Genomic DNA, 18,297 nt, shown 5'->3' with positions numbered 1-18,297 from the left:
GGGCCAGAAACAAAACTGAAAATTATTCTTCAGTAGCAGCGCCAAGAGAAAGAAAAACAAAGACGAAAAATAAACAAAACATTCCCAAGTCCTGGAAAACGTTTGAAAAGAAAAAGCTCCTTTTTTGTTCCCCCACAAAAATAAATTTTATTGCAAATCTTTTGGTTACAGGAAGTTTATCGAGCAGTTACATTTATTGAGTACAGAATATACAGGATAAGGTACATGATAACATGCAATAACCAGTGTACCTTGTAGAGAGGCCTCCACCAGCAATGCACCGACCACCACTACCCCCAGCCCACCCCTGCGAAGCTGATTCCAGGGAGTGATAACAGTGTTGGGATGGTTCAAAGGCTGCCAACCCTTCACGAGTTTTTAAAACAATGAAAGGTTAATGTCCTGGCTGCTGATAAGAACACTTCTAGGGGAGGGGAATCATGAAGCTGTTCTATAGTGTTTCTTTTTTAAAACGGTTTCTGTTATAAATGGGGAGAAAAGGCTGTTTGATCAACAGTGAATGAACGATTCCTAAATCAGGTGACCTAGAATCTGTATCAACTCGGGAATCTATTCTACACTGCGCAGGTAGGAAGAGCACTCAGAATCTCAATGGGTTAAGCCCTCGAAGGTGGCTACGTGGAGAGAAGGGGATAATTGGAGGTGGATGGCTGAATGGATGAGATGGAAGGTTGAGAAACATATCCAGTTGTCAAGACGTGCTGTGATACTTTACCCACAGACTCAACACCTGGTGGATTTTGGTTACAGTGCTGTGGGGCACAGTGACTGGTCAGACAAGAGTGAGAGCATGAACGTACCTCTCCTGTGGTTCTGAGGTAATGCTGGGAATTTTTGGACTTTGTGTCCTCTCTCTGGCCCACACTGTGCTGTTCTGGTTGGATTTTGGCTACAGTACCTCAGCCAACACTAACCATTGGCTGGAACCCTAACCAACACCTCAGTTAGCTGCCTTTGGAAGGCAGGAGCATAATCATATTTGGGTCTAGGGAGGATCAGGAAGAGGAGTGCTGGGTCTGGTTCAACCTGCTGACAAGTTTCATTCCACATGTGCCAGTCCTTACACACATTAACGTACTCTTCTTGGGTCAACTGTTTGCTCGGCCTGGCTGTGGCACATGTTGGGGTCTGGCCTTGCTTTGCCGCAATAGGTTGGCGATGTCTGACAATCCTAAAGGATGCAATGGACTGCCCTGTCTTCCACAGCCTTTAGTTCGCGAAAGTGCATTACATTTTTGTACAGGACCCATGTCTAAAAGCCATCAGTTGTCTCTCAAAACTTCTCACTGCTCCCCTAAGCATCGTGTTCCATTCACGTGATGGTTGGTTCTGATCCCTTTTCATTCAGGAGAGCCTGTAATAGTAATATTGAGAATTTAAGGGGTGGCCAGAAGGCACTAATGTAATGTACCTAATGACTGATGAGTTAATACCCCATCTGATGTGTCGTTAATGTTAACTGAATCTGGCTCAGTTACTCGAGGTAGCATACCCACACGCTTTTGCGTGTAATCTGGTAAACAACTGCGGGCGTAAAGGTTGTTCATTACCTTCCTGAATTGTGCAGATACCAATCAATATACAAGTAAAAATCCCCTATTAATACCAAACTGCCTTTGCTCCATTAAGCACCTGCTTAATTTCAGAACTTACACAGTCCACTGCCGCACAGCTGCTACCAAGAGCTCCATGCACATTGATGGCTATTGTCTTAAAATCCTTTACCACTTCTTAATTTGATACATAAAAAGTCTATCCCTGTCCATGTTGTCCCATCAAATACTGGTACAGAACCGGTTAGACAAAGAATAAAAGCTCTCTTCTACACAGTCCATGAAGTGATCTCAGAACCGATACAAAGGTTGAATACAGGTAAATGTTCCCCTACCTCATCCCATAAAACACTTCCAAGGAGAGTTTTGCAAGCTCATGCAGAGTGAAGATTCCTTTACACTGCCTGTCAAATACTCCCAGGTCAACTACTGCAAGGTTAGGTGGAAAGTAAAGATCCCGGTTTTGTGCCCCAACAAGCACTCATGGGTCAGGTACAGAGCGGGTTAAATACAGATGATAGTTCCTTCACCGTTAAAAGATCCAAAATTGAACAGAACATGGATGCAGAGTAAATAACCCTCTGTACTGCATAATCCAACACATCCAGGTCAATAGCATGTTTAATACACAGTACAGCTCCCTCTAAAGATGTCCTATCAAACATTCAGGCAAGCTATGAAATGGGTTAGTTAAAGAGTAAAGCTCCAAGCTCCATTTGAATTATCTCATGACATGCTTCCAAAGAAAGAACTGCCATGCTAGATAGAGTAAAGCTCCTTTTACACAGTCCCATTGGACAGGAACAGCATGGGCTAGTTACAGAAAACGGTTAGATCTACATCGTGCCACATCAAGTACTCCAATGTCAAGTAAAGCAAGGAAAAATACGGAGGAAGGCTTTTTTGTATCGATCCAGAGTATCCACTGTGCCATGGCTCTTTCTAACACCCACTGGCCCTGGATTCTCAGACTGGGTTCACTATCCCGTGACGATCAGGGCAGCTTTGTGTGACAGGGCAATCCCAAATAAACGTCAGGCAGACCCCTATCGCCCGAGGATAGCCCTGGGATGTTTCTATGATAATTTACCATTCCCTGTAGCCTCTCAGCTCAGCCAGGGAGATCTCATTACCTCAGCCAGTGCTTCCGTCTCCAGGGCCTTGTGATCTCCGAGACTGCTGTGACGGGTGGACGTGGACGTCTGCCTCATGAGTTGGCCATCTCCAAGGTTCTTCCTGTCTGGGTAATTGATGCTGCCGGCACTCCCAAAGGTGGCCAGGCGCCTCTTCTCCGGGCTCTCCATCCTGCCCCGGTTGACAGTGATCTTGTGGGGGCTGCTGGGGCATGCTGCAGCCCGGGGAGGTGTGTCGATGCCCGGCCCTGACCCTCTGACTGGACTGTGAGCGTCCCCACCGCTGCGACGCCGCTGAATTGCAGCGCCATCGGACCTCAGCCGTACCCTGAAAGAAATACAGGTATCGACATTCATTTGGCAACTTTGACAAATCCAGAACATCCTTCCACAGCTAAAATTGGAACGTTGGAAATACGAGCAGAAATTCGTGAAAAGCAAACTCTCTCAAACAGTAATTTGCTTACCATAAAAGGTGCTCAGAGGGATAAATACTTCTCCAGGACAGCACAACACAACACCTCCTCTGTCACTTTCTTCAAAAGAAAGATCTTTTACATTCCCTCGAGAATGTAAAACACAGCACCGGTTCTAAAACCGTACCAGAAAGGTCATGACAGTACAGCACACCCTCAGCCCTGCACAGGAGAATCAGTCTAGATTCTGTGGTCTGGTATCTGGGATCCAGCTTGAACCCGCAACCATCTCACTCAGAGTTATCCTCTGAGGCACTGCTTACACTGGATTGACTCAAGACCCTGGGATGAAGGGATTAGTCAGTCACTGGCTATCGATGCAGCAACAACCTCTGATAATATCGAAGTCTAATTTATTGGAGCGTGGTCACTTTCCCTGCTGCAATTAGCACCTCACCCAAAAGACTATTATTTGTGTGCCAATCAGCAATGAGTGCTGGCCAGCTATTTAATTCTGTACGCGGCACTGTGGATTAGCCAGATCCTATTGGTACACAATATCACTGAATCAGGAGAATTGGGTGTTTTTCCTACAATGGCCAAGAGGCACAGAGGCTATCTTTGGTGCTTTACAGCCAATCTAAGGATCCAAGCTTGCTTCATGGAGCTTTTACTATCATACAGAGAAAGTGCTTATTCACTGTGGCGTTTGTGGGAGCCACCACCACACATTTATCATTGTTCTTCACATTTGGACAGATACATGAAGAGGAAAGGTTTAGAAGGAATATAGGCCAAACACAGGCAAATGTGGCCAGTTTATTTTGGGAAACTTGGTCAACATATACGAGTTGGAGCGAAGGGTTGGTTCTCCATGCTGTATGGCTCTATGACAAACGTCACGTTGAGAATGTTGAGTTCCACTGCCTCTCCACACTACTCCGTTAATTGTCCCCTCTTTCTATCAGGCAGACCACATTTGAAACCATTTATTGAACACGCACAACTATTTTACCCAAGGAAAGGAAGCCCATACCTGCCCAGGATCCCACCAAAGGAAAACTCTGGCAAGTGGTCAGACGGGGACTGGAGGTCATTCTTTGAAGAGGCTTTGTCATCCAGAAGTGGGCCACTGCTGGCCTCACTGTCCGCCTTCTGGCTCAAGCTGTCCGAGAAGGCATCGTCCCTGAAGACAGAAGGCAAAGGTCATTTACTGCTCGACTTGAAGCGAAAAATAATACACACAATTATACAGTGTCTTCCTTGACATTTCAAAGCCCTTGACAGGGAAGAGTTTATCTCTTAGCTCAAATTTTCTCACAGCAAATTCCCAAAAACAGCAAAGTGACAATGAATTTGTTTTGGGATCTTTGATTGGGACAAAGGGAGCCTCAGTTTAATGTCTTATCTGAAGATGACACCTCCAATAGTTGCCGCACTCCTTCAGTACTACACTGAGATTCAACCTAGATTTTTCTGCTTAGGGCTCTGGTGTGGTCTTCAAATCCACAATGTTCTGACTTCGAGGTGGGGGTACTACCCGTTGAACCAGAGCTTGCTCACATGCTAATGATAATATAATAATGGCCACTTACTGCTTTACTTGAAGGGCTGAACAACCATACAGCTATTTGGCATCATTTAAGATTGATCACAGAGAAGTGTAGAATGCAACAGAGAACAGGTTGGGGAGTGGGGGGGCAGGGAAGATCCAATGTCAAAATACAACTGGGGGATTCATTACCTCTTTGTGCAGTATACCTGAGGTATTATGACATGTTTTGGACCACACAGGCACCATACATTACCTCAGTTACTTGACGCCACAACATGTAATGTCCTGATATGAAGGTATCACCCTCACCTTCAGTCACTGTCTGTATAATGGGAAGTGTAGTCAGTCAGTTATGAAATGTACAGTAACATCACTAAGTACAGGATACCGACTGTGTAAGTTTGTATAGTTACATAAATATTATTGCAAAAGAAGCTCATGATATCTATCTTAAAAATGACTTGAGTCTACGTAGTATTTGCTAAGAAGGTCAGAATGGATAGCAAAACATAATGGCATTCTGCTGGGAGTAGCTGGACACTATAAGCTAGTTGTGACAGTCATTTATTGGCTGTAAGTGAGCACTAAAAGATAATTATTGGTAGCTATCATCAGTTGTCTCTCACCAGTATGTACAATTGTCCACCTATGACATTCTATGTCATTGGTCATGGGTTTTTGGTAGCAAGTAGCTGCTACAGACTGAAAAGGTGACATTTTCCTCGCAATTGTCCATCAATCTGTCGGAGTTTAGAGCTGAAGTTACAACTACAACCAAAAGGCACAAACCTGTACTGAAGCAGCAATTTCTCTACCTTACTCGCTAAGAAAACAGAACACGAGAGATCATCGCTGATTCAATTTGCAAATATAAATACCATCTTAAGCGGTCCTGAAAGGCCAACACAGAAACACCCCTAGAAAAAAATGCAGCTTAAAAACACACAAAAAAGATGGTTTTCTACATTAAAAAGGCTTACCAGTGTACAGACGTCAGTTGAAAATCACATGGAAATAAAAAAAAGCCCTCTTAACCTCCCCTTTTATGGTGCGAATGCCACCTACAGATACAAACCTATTACTACAGGCCTGCACCTCTAAAATGGGCAACATGCAATATAAAACAAAGTAGAGAAGTCACCAAAAATAGAGAAAAGCATGACACTGCAATACAGATTCTTACACTGGCATTTTAGAGCAAGAAGATGAAAACTAAACACACAACTGTAGATTGAATCGAATGATTTACTGTCACTTGTATATAACAAATAAATAATGAAAAGTGTAATATGTTGTACTTTGGCACCAATTTTACTTACAGAAGATATTAAGATACGAGACTGAAATTAAGATAGAAGAACTTAAATGTGAGCTAAAACAGAGTTCATCTTCTTCCTTTCTTGTGCTCTGCTCAACATTGTGTGTGTGTGTGTGTGTGTGTGTGTGTGTGTGTGTGGGGGGGGGGAGGAGGAGGAGGGTGGGGGTTTCCACAACAGGTCCAGGCCCACCAACACCCCTACATCAAAGTCCATTCCAGGAGCATCAGCTCAGACTGACCGCATGGCCGCAGCTTGAGGACCATTCTGACACCGACTGCAGATGCTGCCTTCTCTGCCATTACCGTGGTGCCCAATCTGCCATTGATTTGACCCCACCAGCGCCGGACCTAACCAATGTCGAAGTCGCCTATTCTCAGGCACCATCTTGTGGCGCTGGGCCTACCTTGCAGGTGTCACCTCCGCTGGTGCTGATGCCAGGTCCCAGGCTCAGCCCTCCATCAAATCCTCTCCTGCCATCTTTTACCAAGGGTCTGCGCTGGGCCCAGCCACCATCATTGTTGCTGTCGCCGTGACTGAGCTCTTCACAGGGTGCGAGTACAAGAAGAAAAAAAGCAAGACAAGAAAACAAAGAAAAGAAACAAAAAGTGCACAAGCGGACGAGCCCTACTCCGCTGCCATCTTACCAGAACCAGACTGGCATTCCAGTAACATTCTGTCAGAACTTTAGCTATTTAAAGAAAGCATCAATCTTCATGGATCAGTAGACATCTGACAAAGAAGAACGGGTAGTTAAAAGTCTTCTCACTTTGGGCACCAAAGGGCGAGAAGAATAAAATCCTCCAATATTTCTGAAGATAACCTGGAAAGATCCCGACAAAAGGTTTCGTATTTTAGCTGATCAACTTAAAGTTTGAGTTGAATGCAGAGTATCTATTGAGTTCACATCATATGCCAACAGCCAGGTGAAACAATCGAGTAATATGCGGGAAGGTATCAATGCAATGGCATGAAATATAATTTCACCAAAGGTGATTTAGCTGAACTCTTATGGAACTGATCACACAATTCAGACCAAACAAATCTTTACAAGAAACCAACGGAACATGCCATCGATGTGCCACTAGAATAAGGATGCAAGTTCAATGCAACTGTAGCAAGGCATGAGCACCCACAAGTGTTTGACTCTAGAACAAGTATTGCAGCCATCAACAGGTTCAGTGGAACATATTATATGATGTGTAGCTTGTCCCACCAAGACAGTGTCGTGAACTTTGCGGTATATGCAAACGAGACTTCACAAGAGGACGTTGGGCTAAAATGTGCAGGAAATCCAATCATGCAGAGAAACCCAAAAGTGTAACACGGTGCTCCACAGGAGCATGTGAAGACAAACCCAACAAGGAACAATGTTTAAGAAGTTTCCAAGGTTCCATTCATGTCATGAAAGAATGTCATCGAAATCCAAGAGGTAACCACAGTGTTACAGCTTTACAGACCTCAGTCAGACAGCAGCCATGCCACATGGATGCTGTCAGAAAAAAACGGAAACCTTTCCCTCCAACTGATTGATATTTGCCAAAAGGAATGGACAATATGCACTAAATGTCAAGATTTACACTGGTGTAAGTGCAAATATCATCCCTTACGAGGGGTTTTCAGGAAACTGGCACAAAGTGGTGCAGTCCACACACCATAAGCTAAATGCTTAGACTGGGGCTGACATGCCCTGCATTGGCATCTTCCATCTTGAATGCCAACATGGATCCTTGTTTTGCACCTGATATCTCTCTATTATCAGACAGTGTACATGGAGCTCTATTTCGTTACTATCCATGGTAACAAACCTGTCAGTTGCAACACCAAAAGATTTCAGACTGCAATATCGCTTTCATACATTTTACTCACAGCTGAACAGAGCAGCTTTAGCAAGCCAAGCCTGATGTTCAACTGCAATAACTCAAACAGCAGGGGGCCTGAACACGTGCAACAGGCTCCTGAGCTTGGACATCAGTTCTCATCTGAGGTGAGCTAGGACTCTGGTAGAATATAATCTTCAAAGGGAAGCAAGTTGTATTCCACAAGAGTTACGCCATAAGCTAGAACATATATAGAGGTCGCAGGAATGCTTAAAAAAAACCAGATAGATTGCCACATGAACCCATCTACTGGTCCAACATTAATCAGGGTATTGACCAACTACTTAACTCATATGGAACATGACAATTCCACCACCCTCAAAACTCGAGAGAGTCTGTCGTCCTGCATGTGATTCTTTCTGAGCTGTGGGGTGTGACTGTGAGAAGCATTTTCCATGCGCAAGGGCACAGCTTACATTCTGGTGACTGAGTATTTCACCAAATCTGGTTTGTGCATCAAATCAAAGATATCACTGGTGCAACAGTGACATAAACCCACTGAAGCAAACAATGTTGACATGATAAAGCAGCCAGGCTAAACCTGTGAGCAAAGGGAGACGTCAATGGGGTGGGATGCAGAGCAGTGGAAGGAGATTCAAGTGGAGCAGAAACACGATCAAAGATAGATAAGGTCGGGGGGGGGGGGGGGGGGGGGAGAGAGAAGGGGGCTGCTTCTTTACTGTAGACTCTAACTTACAATAATTGTGCAATGTCCTGTAAAACATTTTGAAGGTAGGTAATGAGACAGTGTTTCTCCTCTTTAAGAGTGTCCAGCTCCGGTTCCATTGTGTAAGATTCCATTTCCTACATCAACCATCCTGTGGCCTCCCTTGAGGTTGTTTGTCAAGTTGTGCCAAAACGTTAGCATTGGAATGGCCTAGTCGTGCTCACTTGACCAAGGACCTTTGTCGCCAGGCAAGCTTCAACCCAGCTACCTGGGCTGGATTTAGCCCCAGGAGTCAGAGACAAAAGGCGAGGGATAGAGCTTCAAATGAATTCTCATTCTTAACTTTGATCTATTCGGCCACGTCTCCAGTACTGCCACCAACAGGAATTCCCACCCCATGTGATGAAGCCTGCACTTAGTAAGGAGTTTTGAAAACAACCATATTAATTTAGGGGGTGAGGAATTAATGCAGTTGCAAAAGCGTGGGATTGGGTCTGTTGAAAGCAAGGCCAGCGCACCCCCCCAACTTTTTAATGTTACAAGCCAGGCTAAACCAATCTGTGTGTATTTAGAGGCAAGCATAAGCCGCACCCCGCCACCATGCAGACACACACTCACATGTCCTGTACCACGATGTACTGATGGGGTATCAGGCCATCCAATCCATTATGCCGTCCTTCCCACCAATCCTCGGATGCCCGGTGGTACAGCAGTAGTGACGCTCCTTTCTTAAATGACAACTCCCGGGGTGAGCGGCCGACATAGTCAAACTTAGCAATGGCTTCGATCTGCTCCATCTCTGTAAAAAGGGGAAAGACCCCGCAGCGCAGCGAGTTAGTGACTAGTTAGTGAGTTAGTGTGCAGCAAGAGACGGGATACATATCCTGAATTTTCCTTCAGTGGGGGTGGTGAGGTGATGGGGACAGGTTTAGATGGTGTCCCTTGGCGTGAGAGGTTTGCAGTTTCAATACTGTCTATTCTTTATGAAATCCTACAGGGCAAAGACAGACAATTCAGCCATGGAAAACTGTCCAATTCATCCCCTGTTCTTCCTCAGCAACACTGCAACTATTTCCTTACTTTTATCCAATTCCCTTTTGGCCATCAGAACTGAATCTGCACCCATCACTGTTCTCAGGCACTGCATTCCAGGTTGTAACCCACTGTATTTAAAACAAAAACTCATTTCCTCTTTGCTCCTGTATTTGATCAGCCGTAAATCTGCATTCTCTCTCTCTCTGGAGATGCCATGGTTCGTTATTAGCTTCAGAAAGATCGGTGTTCACTTAATCCTTTAAACGTTGGATCATAAGTGCAACAGAGATAATGAGGTCAATTCACCGAACTGTTTGTGATAATGCAGTGGCAACCTCAGCTCAGTTGTTAGCACTTCTCTCTGGGTCAGGAGGCTGTGGGTTCAAGTCCTACTCAGACTAAATTAGGGCTGGCACTCCAGTGCAGTACACAGGGGAGTGCTGCATTGTTACAGGTGCTGCATTTCAGATGATAGATCAAACCAAGGCCCTGTTACTCCCTAGTGGCAATTTAGAAGAAGCATGCAGGAGAGGGAGGGGCTATCCCTGGTGGCCAATGCTTATCTCTCTACCAGCATCAACAGGCTATTGTGGGAATGAACATAATTTGTCAAAGCTTTTCGTCTTGCACTCATTGGGTCAATCCACACAAGTGTTGGGAGAATGCCTTGACTAGTCAAACTACCTGATTTAAAATTTAAACAAAGCCTGGCAGTTAACTGTCAGTCATCTCCAACTGGTATATTCTCCATAGGAATGCCTCCACAAACAGAGTCCACTTGCCAACCAACTAGCACTGACCTCTCATATGGTACAAAGTTTGGTTTATCCCCTTGAATTCGTGTTCTTGTGAGTTGTCATGAGTACTAGATAAAAGCTTCACCATAATGTGGCTTTTTTGCAGTAATACTCCGTTTCAGTGTTAACAAATGACTAAAATGGACCATCCAGTCATGATCACATTTCTATATGTAGGGTCTTGCTGTGCATGTGTACTTAAATTTACTTAATAAAAATTTGGAAGTGAAAATTGTTCTCTGTGATGGTGACATTGAAACTGTGATGATTGTTCTAAAAACCCATCCGGTTCACCAATGGCTTTTAAGTAAGAAAATCTGCCATCCTTACATAATCTAGCACCTACATCACATGAAAGAATAAAACAAAACTATTAATTAATATGTTAACTTCAAACAATTTCGAGGAATTGAGGGCTCCGAGGATCTGGTAGAAAAGAGAAGTTGAGACCTGGGACAGATCAGCTATGATCTTACAGAATGTCAAGTCTTGAGGACCTGAATGGCCTTTTTTTTTGTTCTTGTAGTTGAATGTCAGAATACAAAACTATTTAAGGTCTCCAGTCCTTATCATCTTTCAGTAAACCCACATGAAACACACGTGTTGTGTATATATCAGGACTGCCACTACCCACTGAGCTACAGAAGAGCTCAGGGCAATGTCAGCTTGCATCTTTTTAAACTGTGGAACAGATAGAAGAGGACCAGCAGTTTATTTCTATTCCTATAATTATGAAACAAAGTGTAAACAATCAAAATAATATCACCAAGTGCTACAGGTCAAAATCCCCTTAAAACATTTTGATGCATACATTCATTGTATAGAACAAAGCCCCGGAGACACCTGCAGATAAAATTTCAAACACTGAAGGGCGTAATGAGGTGGAGCTCTCACTAGAGGGAACCACATGCTAGCCGTGTCACTATCTTGTGTTCCACAACCTCAGAACCTCACACTGCGCTTTACTGCCAATGCACTATTTCTGAAGCATAGTACCGTCGTAATGTGGGAATGGCAGCAACCAATTTACGTGCACAAGCTCCCACGAACTGCAAAGTGAGAAAGACTCGCCAATCTGTTTCAGTGATATCAGTCAAGAGATAAATACTGGCTAAGGTATTCAGGAGACCCCCCCTCTCTTCAGAGAAATGGCACAGGATCTCTGATCTTCTCCTGAATTAGTAAGTGGGCCTTAGTTTAGCACTTCATCAGACATTAAGCGTGTTGGAGGGAGCGTGACTGTGTGGAGAGCGGGGTTTTCAACAATCCACAAGTTAGAATCTCTAGTCCTTTCAGGGCAAATTGTGAAAATATTTCCTGCGCAATGTTGGGTACTCTATAAATCTGGTACCACCTGCAGAACTGACATCAGAAAATCAATGTAAAATCTATTGGTATCCAACAGATTTCAATAACATTGAGAGGTCTGTGGTCATCCACGTTGGGGTGAAGACAGGCAAAGTTGGTCTGCTTTCTTAAATCAAGTCGATCAGGGTTTGAGGAGCCGTGCAGAGAGATCATGATATCCTTGCGCACACATCACTAAAAGAGACGGGGATAAGAAATAGCCAAGGAGGATCGTGGAATGTTGGTCTTTAACTCCAGGGAAGTAAAATACATTTGGGAGGAAGTGACCGTTCAGTCAAGTGCTTGGAACTGAGCCCATGTGGAGTACTGTTCTTAGCTTCTGACATCATACATCCAAACTGATGCAACAGTCTTTGAGAAGATGCAGAGCAGATTAGTCAGAATGATACCAGGAAGTAAAGAGTTAAATAACAATTGCAGGTTGTATAAACTTGGCTTGCATCCTATTTTCTAATTGCGGTGATTGGTGCAGCAAAAGGAATGGCAAAGGCAGATGGGGCAAGAATTGGGAACATAATAAAAGGGACCCAATAAAATTGGAGTCAAGCTATTTAGGATTCGAACCAGGAAGTAATTTTCTAACCCATGGGCAATGGAAACTTAGAACTTTCTCCTCCTAAAGGCTTAACACCCAAGGTTCATGACTTAAAGTTGATAGATTAATTACGGAAGCAATAAAGGTGGGAGCTAAAGGGATTTGGAGTGCAGTTCAGTGTGGATATTACGGATCTGGCTGGCTGAATAAACAGCTGGGAATGAAATCTGGCCGATCGTATTCCCTGTGCTAGAGTCTCAACGCTCTCAGCGCATTTAGAGATTATTATAAACATGTCTAGCATTATCCGTGTAGTAGTAAATAGAAAGACTGAAGTGTGACTGAAAGACGAGAGTCTAACCATATTTAATTCTCTCTGGTGACTGTCGACCATGACTGCACGTGGGAGAACAGCTGGCCATTAAGTGTTACTGGAGTAGAAATCTGACTAAATGCCCAAGTTAAATTACTGGAGCTGCCTTGGCCATCCGGCCTGGCAGCTCTGAGAGAAGAGAAGCAGAGACTACCTCTGCCTCTAACCTGATGTGCATTGCCAGTCCTGACTGTTGGAAACAGAACGGCCATGTTGCTACTCACCATCATCGCTGGTGTGTGGTTCAGTGCCATTGTCATGGTCCACCTCATCAATGGTACCAGGCTCACTGTGAGGACTATCACTGCAACACAGCAATAAGAGCATTAGCTGAACCATCACTGCACAATTGAGAGCTGCTGACTAATGTTTGACCGAGGGCCTTGGCTAAGGCACGTCAGACCCACTCCACAGAATGGTTTCCAATTCTCTTGGAGTTTGTGGGAATTAAAGACTCAACTCCGTGACAACTGTTGCGAGTGTCACTCAGGAGAGGAAATTTGTGGCAGCCTCTGAAAACAGTCAAGAGATCAGTCTGACTGACAATCAGGAAATGAAGCGCCATCTCAATGAAAGCAAGGTGATGGTGTGCTGTCGGATAGATATATCAGGTGACCAGTGGTGGAAATGTGGCAGTGGAGCCTTCTGCACTAATTCCAGGCTAAACGCCGTCCTGCTGAATGACCAGACTGTACCGGTACACTGAGCTTCTGATTTTACTCACTGTCCTGTGTGCCTTTCATAAATCATTCACAGAACAGATGGTGGCCATTTGGTCCGGGAAATCTCTTTTGGCTCTCTATGGTACGATCCAGTCATTTCCATCTTCCCGCTCCGTCTCCATAGTCCTGCAAGTCCGCCTTTCTCACATGCCAATCCAGATTCTCGTCAAAATCCTTGACAGCCTCCACTTCCACCACCCACAGAAGCACCCAGTTCCAGGTCATTACCACTCACGTTATAAACAGTTCTTCCTTATTCCTGGTGCATCCCTTAAACCAGAGTCCCCTAGTCCCTGTACCATCAGTTTCCTTCTCTTAGATGTCATAGTCTTATACACCTCAATCAAATCTCCTCTTAATCATACTTCACTCCAGGAACAATCCCAGTCTCTCCTATTTAACCTGTAACTAAGAATATCTCATGGCTAGAACCATTCTGGTGAATCGCCTTTTAATCCTCTCAAGGATCCTCACACTCTTCCTAATATGTTATTACCAAATGCAATTGTCTAATCATGACCTGAGTAGAACTTCATAAAGTTCAGTATAGCTTATCTGCTTCAGTGTTCAATACCTTTACTTCTGAAGCTTAAGATCCCTTATGCCTTACTAATTAATCTCTCAGCATGTACTGTTATTCCCATCGGACGATGTACATTAACTCCTAGATCCCTCTGTTTCTATGCGTTTGTTTGAATGGTATAATTAAATCTAAATTATCTTTCTCTATCCTTTCTGCGTCACCTCACACTTCTCTGTATTAGATCCTACCTGTCACTGAAAATGTCCAATCTGCCAGGCCATCCAGTTCCAAGCAATTATAGCTGGGTGGGGGGATACTACAGTGTGGGCAGTCACCACACCCAAACACTCTGAGACAAGAATATCACAAGCCTAATGCCACAAACCCTCTGCTCAGTTTCACCTTAGCTGCTTCCATCTGGGGCAACATTTGGATGCAACAGTTGGCGCATGGACTTGGGACTGGCGGAATGCCCTGGCATGGTTAACAGGTGCCCCAGATGACATTGCATGTTGAGTCAAGGTTGGACCAGGACCTGTTGGGTTGCCCCCATAGGTTGATTGATGCACAGTGAGGAGTTGGTGCAGAGCAGGTAAGGGTGGGGGTGGGGGTCAGTGCTGTACTAGAACTTCATTTGTGCATTGGTATCATGGTGTGTTGTTATTAACAATCATTCCCTACCAATATTCCTCCCCTCCGGTCATACACTTCTCATACACCGGTCCTTCCAGCTCCTTGTGGCTTGGGAAGATCCCCTCATGGTTCACAATGATACTTTTGATGACCTCGTTGACGTGTGCCTGGCAGGAGACCGGGTCTTGACCGTCAGGGATTGGCATCAAGGTGGGGCCAAAGCAGATGGCCAGGTTATAGGGGTCCATCATGTTCTCATCACTGTACTGGGACAGACTGAAACACACAGACAGGGCCAAGTCATCAGCTTCATTTCCGACTGTAACCTGACTGTGCCCATCAGGGGTAACCCGTTTCTCCACCCCCTTCTGCTTCACTCGAGAAACCTCACCATCCTAGTCACTCAGACACACATCCTCACTGCGCCTTTACCCCAGACACACACACCCCCACTGTGCCCTTTACCGCAGACACACGCCCCCCGCCCTCACCATGCCCAGACACATGCCCCCCCCCACCCTCACTGCGCCCTTCACCCCTGATCCTCTCTATGTCCTTTTCCCCCGACTGCCCCACACCCTCATTGTGCCCTTTAACTTGGACTCCCCTTGCCGTCACTGCACCCTTTACCTCCTACACCCCTCTCACACAGTGCCCTTCACCCGACTCCCTCGCACCTGCAATGCACTCTTTAACCCTGACGCCCCTCACCCATACTGTGCACCATATCCCTGACCCATACCACCCACACCATGCCCTTTACCCAATCCCTCACCCACAATGCACCCTTTACTGACTCCATAAGCAGCATTCCCTTTACCCCTGCTCTCCCATCCTCACTGCACCTTTTACTGTACCGACTGCCCTCAATCCCCCTGCACATGCCGACACTCCAATCTGTGACCAACTCTGCCTTCTCAATGCTCCCACCAGACCCCTCAGTCCTGCTCATTAACCCTCGATTGGTGGGTGCGTTGGTAGGTGAGGGGGTGTTGGGTGTGTGGCTGGCATACACCAAACAGGATGTCAGAACGGGAATGTTTGCCGGGATTCCAAGTGGTTTTAAAGACAAAGCCCAGGGAGGGATAGGCAGGGGGAGTGGGAAGTGCAACAGTTAGTGCGAAGCTGGATACTTACTGGTTGAGGAAGGCAAAAAGATATCTCATCACGATGATGACTGTCCGCGAAAGGGTCACTATGATCTGCTGGAGGTGATGAGTCCTCTCAATAGCGCTCTCGATCTCTGTGTCGTGGACAAAGGAAAAGAGCTTTAGGAACATCTCATCTGTGCATCCCCAACAGCATCTGTACCAGAATGGTAGAGGTAAAATGTGCTCTGATTTCCAGCGTGTAACCCCCACAGAGTGCAGGCATCACTGACTTTGTCCAGTTCAATTCCAGTTGACGGAAATTAAACACCGAGAGCGGAGTTTTGCGGGAAACTGAGTGCGTAGCGTATTTACATTGTTGCTGAACGTCAAAGTGACTCAAATCTTCACCTACCATCTCCTCATCTCAACGTGAGCCACCATTAAATCCCAGGATGTTTGTCCAGACTTGAAGAAGTCATATTGGATTAGAAATGTTAACTTTTTATTCATTCATGGGATGTGGGCACAGCTAACTGGATCAGCATTTACCGCCCATCCCCAGTTGCCCTTGGGAAGGTGACGGTGAGCTGCCTTCTTGAATCACTGCAGCCCCCCTGCTGTAGTTACACCCACAATGCCACTGGGGAATTTTCAAGATTTTGATCCAGTGATAGAGAAGGAACGGTGATATATTTCCAAGACGGGATGGTGAGTGGCTTGGAGGGGAACCTGCAGGTAGTGGTGTTCCCATGTATCTGCTGCCCTTGCCCTACTAATTAGTAGTGGCAGTGGGTTTGGAAGGTGCTAAGGATCTTTGGTGAACTTCTGCAGTGCTTCTTGTCGATAGCACACACTGCTGCTACTGAGTGTGGGTGGCAGAGGCAGTAGATGCTTGTGGATGTGGTGCCAATCAAGCGGGCTGCTTTGCCCTGGATGGGGTCAGGCTTCTTGAGTGTTGTTGGGGCTGCACCCATCCAGGCAAGTGGGGAGTATTCCATCACACTCCTGACGTGTGCCTTGTAGATGTTGGACAGGCTTTGGGCAGTTACTCACTGCAGTGTTCCTAGCCTCTGGTGTTCTACTGTAGTTTCTGTAATTGTATGGTGAGTCCAGAAGGGTTTCTGTTCAACAGTAATCCTCAGAGTGTTAATAATGGGGGGGGTGGGGGGGTGGAATTAGTGATGCTAACACCATTGAATGTCTAAGTGAGTGGGTTCAATTCTTTCTGTTTGGAGATGGTCATTGCCTGGTATTTTTTGTGGCACAGATGTTACTTGGCACTTTTCAGGCAAAGCCAAGATATTGTCCAGAACCTGCTGCATCTGCATATGGAAACTATGTTCCTGTCTCCAGAGATGCTGGCAGATCTGCTGAATATTCCCAAAATTTTCTGTTTTTATCTCAGGAAATTACCACAGACTTTAGCCTTTTTTCTCTCCGATGTTCTGCCCTCACTTTTATGAGGCACTTTGGTTGAGTTCTGAAACTGGGGGTTAGGATGATGGTCAAACAAAGGACCTTCTGGATGAGGAATGTACAACTCACAAAATAAAATGTGCACTGCGAGGGCCAAGCCTTGGCTCAGTTGGGGTACAGTCTCAAATCATAGGGAGTGGTTGTGGCAAGTAGAGGAAAGAGATAGGGAGGGAGGGAAAGGAATAGACATAGATGCTGAAGAGTCAAAAGGAAAGCAGGAGGCTGGTAGGGAGCATTAATACTGTCATGGACTGTTGCAAGCAAACAGCTGTAAAAATTCTGCCGTTATGCCTCAAGACTGTGATTTGTGTGTACCTGAGCAATCCCTCAACAATGCAATCTACTGGAAACCTGTTACTGTACAATGGCCTTATTGTGTTGGGGCTGTGCTTGACCTATCACGCCAAAGCTCGAAGAGTTTACAAGTTGACAACACCGTACACACACACACACATGGACACAGACACACGCGTGCACAGACACACATACAGACAGACACGTGCACAGACACACACACGCATGCACTCTCTGTGCATGGACTGCATAACTTTTCATCTCCTCCTGAACAGTCTCTCACACACTTTTCAAATCCCTCCCTCATGGATTCCCGACATTAACCTCCAAATAACACCTCATGCTGTTAGCTGTCACTAGCCTATGTGTGTAATGTTTTCCTTTGTTCTAGTAGTTTTCAACCTCTAAAGCCCTTCTTCATTCTTTCATGGAGTTGTGGCTGTCACTCAGTCCTATTCACCTTGGAAGGTGGTGGTGGATAGGCGCTGCTTATTCAAACCACTGCAGTCCCCCCCATAACCATTGTACGTGCAGTCGGCAGTTTGGACAAATGCAGGTCGTCCTTCAAACTATTGTTAATGAGGGAAAACACAGTGAGATTAGGGATTGTGTCGGGGTGGGGTTCACAGTACATTTCCGCAAGAGGGGATGCAGCTAATGTGGAAAATATCCCAACAGTTTGCAAGGTCACGCTAAGATTGGCTGCAGAAGGTCCAGGGGTTACATATTCGGGTCAATCCCCACTCCAATGCCCGCCGGTAAAAGACCTGTTCAGGCACTATGCTCCCAGGGACTAGTCAGTTTCACTTAAAGGGGAAAAGAAAGACTTACATTTACATAGCACCTTTCATGACAGCCGAAAATATTTTATATCCAGTAAAGTGTTTTTGTAACGTACTGTAGCCACTG

The 18,297-nt window shown here is 45.4% G+C and overlaps 1 protein-coding gene across 5 annotated transcripts in view; it reads right to left on the bottom strand.

Annotated features, from left to right (window-relative positions):
- The window catches only part of srgap3 (SLIT-ROBO Rho GTPase activating protein 3), a 237,063-nt gene that overhangs the window by 13,240 nt on the left and 205,526 nt on the right, over window positions 1-18,297 (bottom strand). For 4 of the 5 annotated variants that reach the window (XM_048548214.2, XM_048548213.2, XM_048548218.2 and 1 more), the window contains 6 exons: window positions 15,665-15,770; window positions 14,576-14,803; window positions 12,874-12,953; window positions 9,160-9,340; window positions 4,160-4,309; window positions 2,708-3,035 (listed from right to left, as the gene is read on the bottom strand). In XM_048548214.2, the coding sequence (XP_048404171.1) occupies window positions 2,708-3,035; window positions 4,160-4,309; window positions 9,160-9,340; window positions 12,874-12,953; window positions 14,576-14,803; window positions 15,665-15,770 (1,073 nt within the window). Of the gene's footprint in view, window positions 1-79; window positions 1,376-2,707; window positions 3,036-4,159; window positions 4,310-9,159; window positions 9,341-12,873; window positions 12,954-14,575; window positions 14,804-15,664; window positions 15,771-18,297 lie in introns of those variants that run through there. The other variant, XM_048548217.2, reaches the window with a different exon arrangement.

The sequence above is a fragment of the Stegostoma tigrinum genome, chromosome 11 (genome assembly GCF_030684315.1).
Source record: "Stegostoma tigrinum isolate sSteTig4 chromosome 11, sSteTig4.hap1, whole genome shotgun sequence".
NCBI lineage: Eukaryota > Metazoa > Chordata > Chondrichthyes > Orectolobiformes > Stegostomatidae > Stegostoma > Stegostoma tigrinum.
The sequence above is the reverse complement of the archived record's forward strand: the minus strand, read 5'-3'. Positions and strand labels throughout refer to the sequence as shown.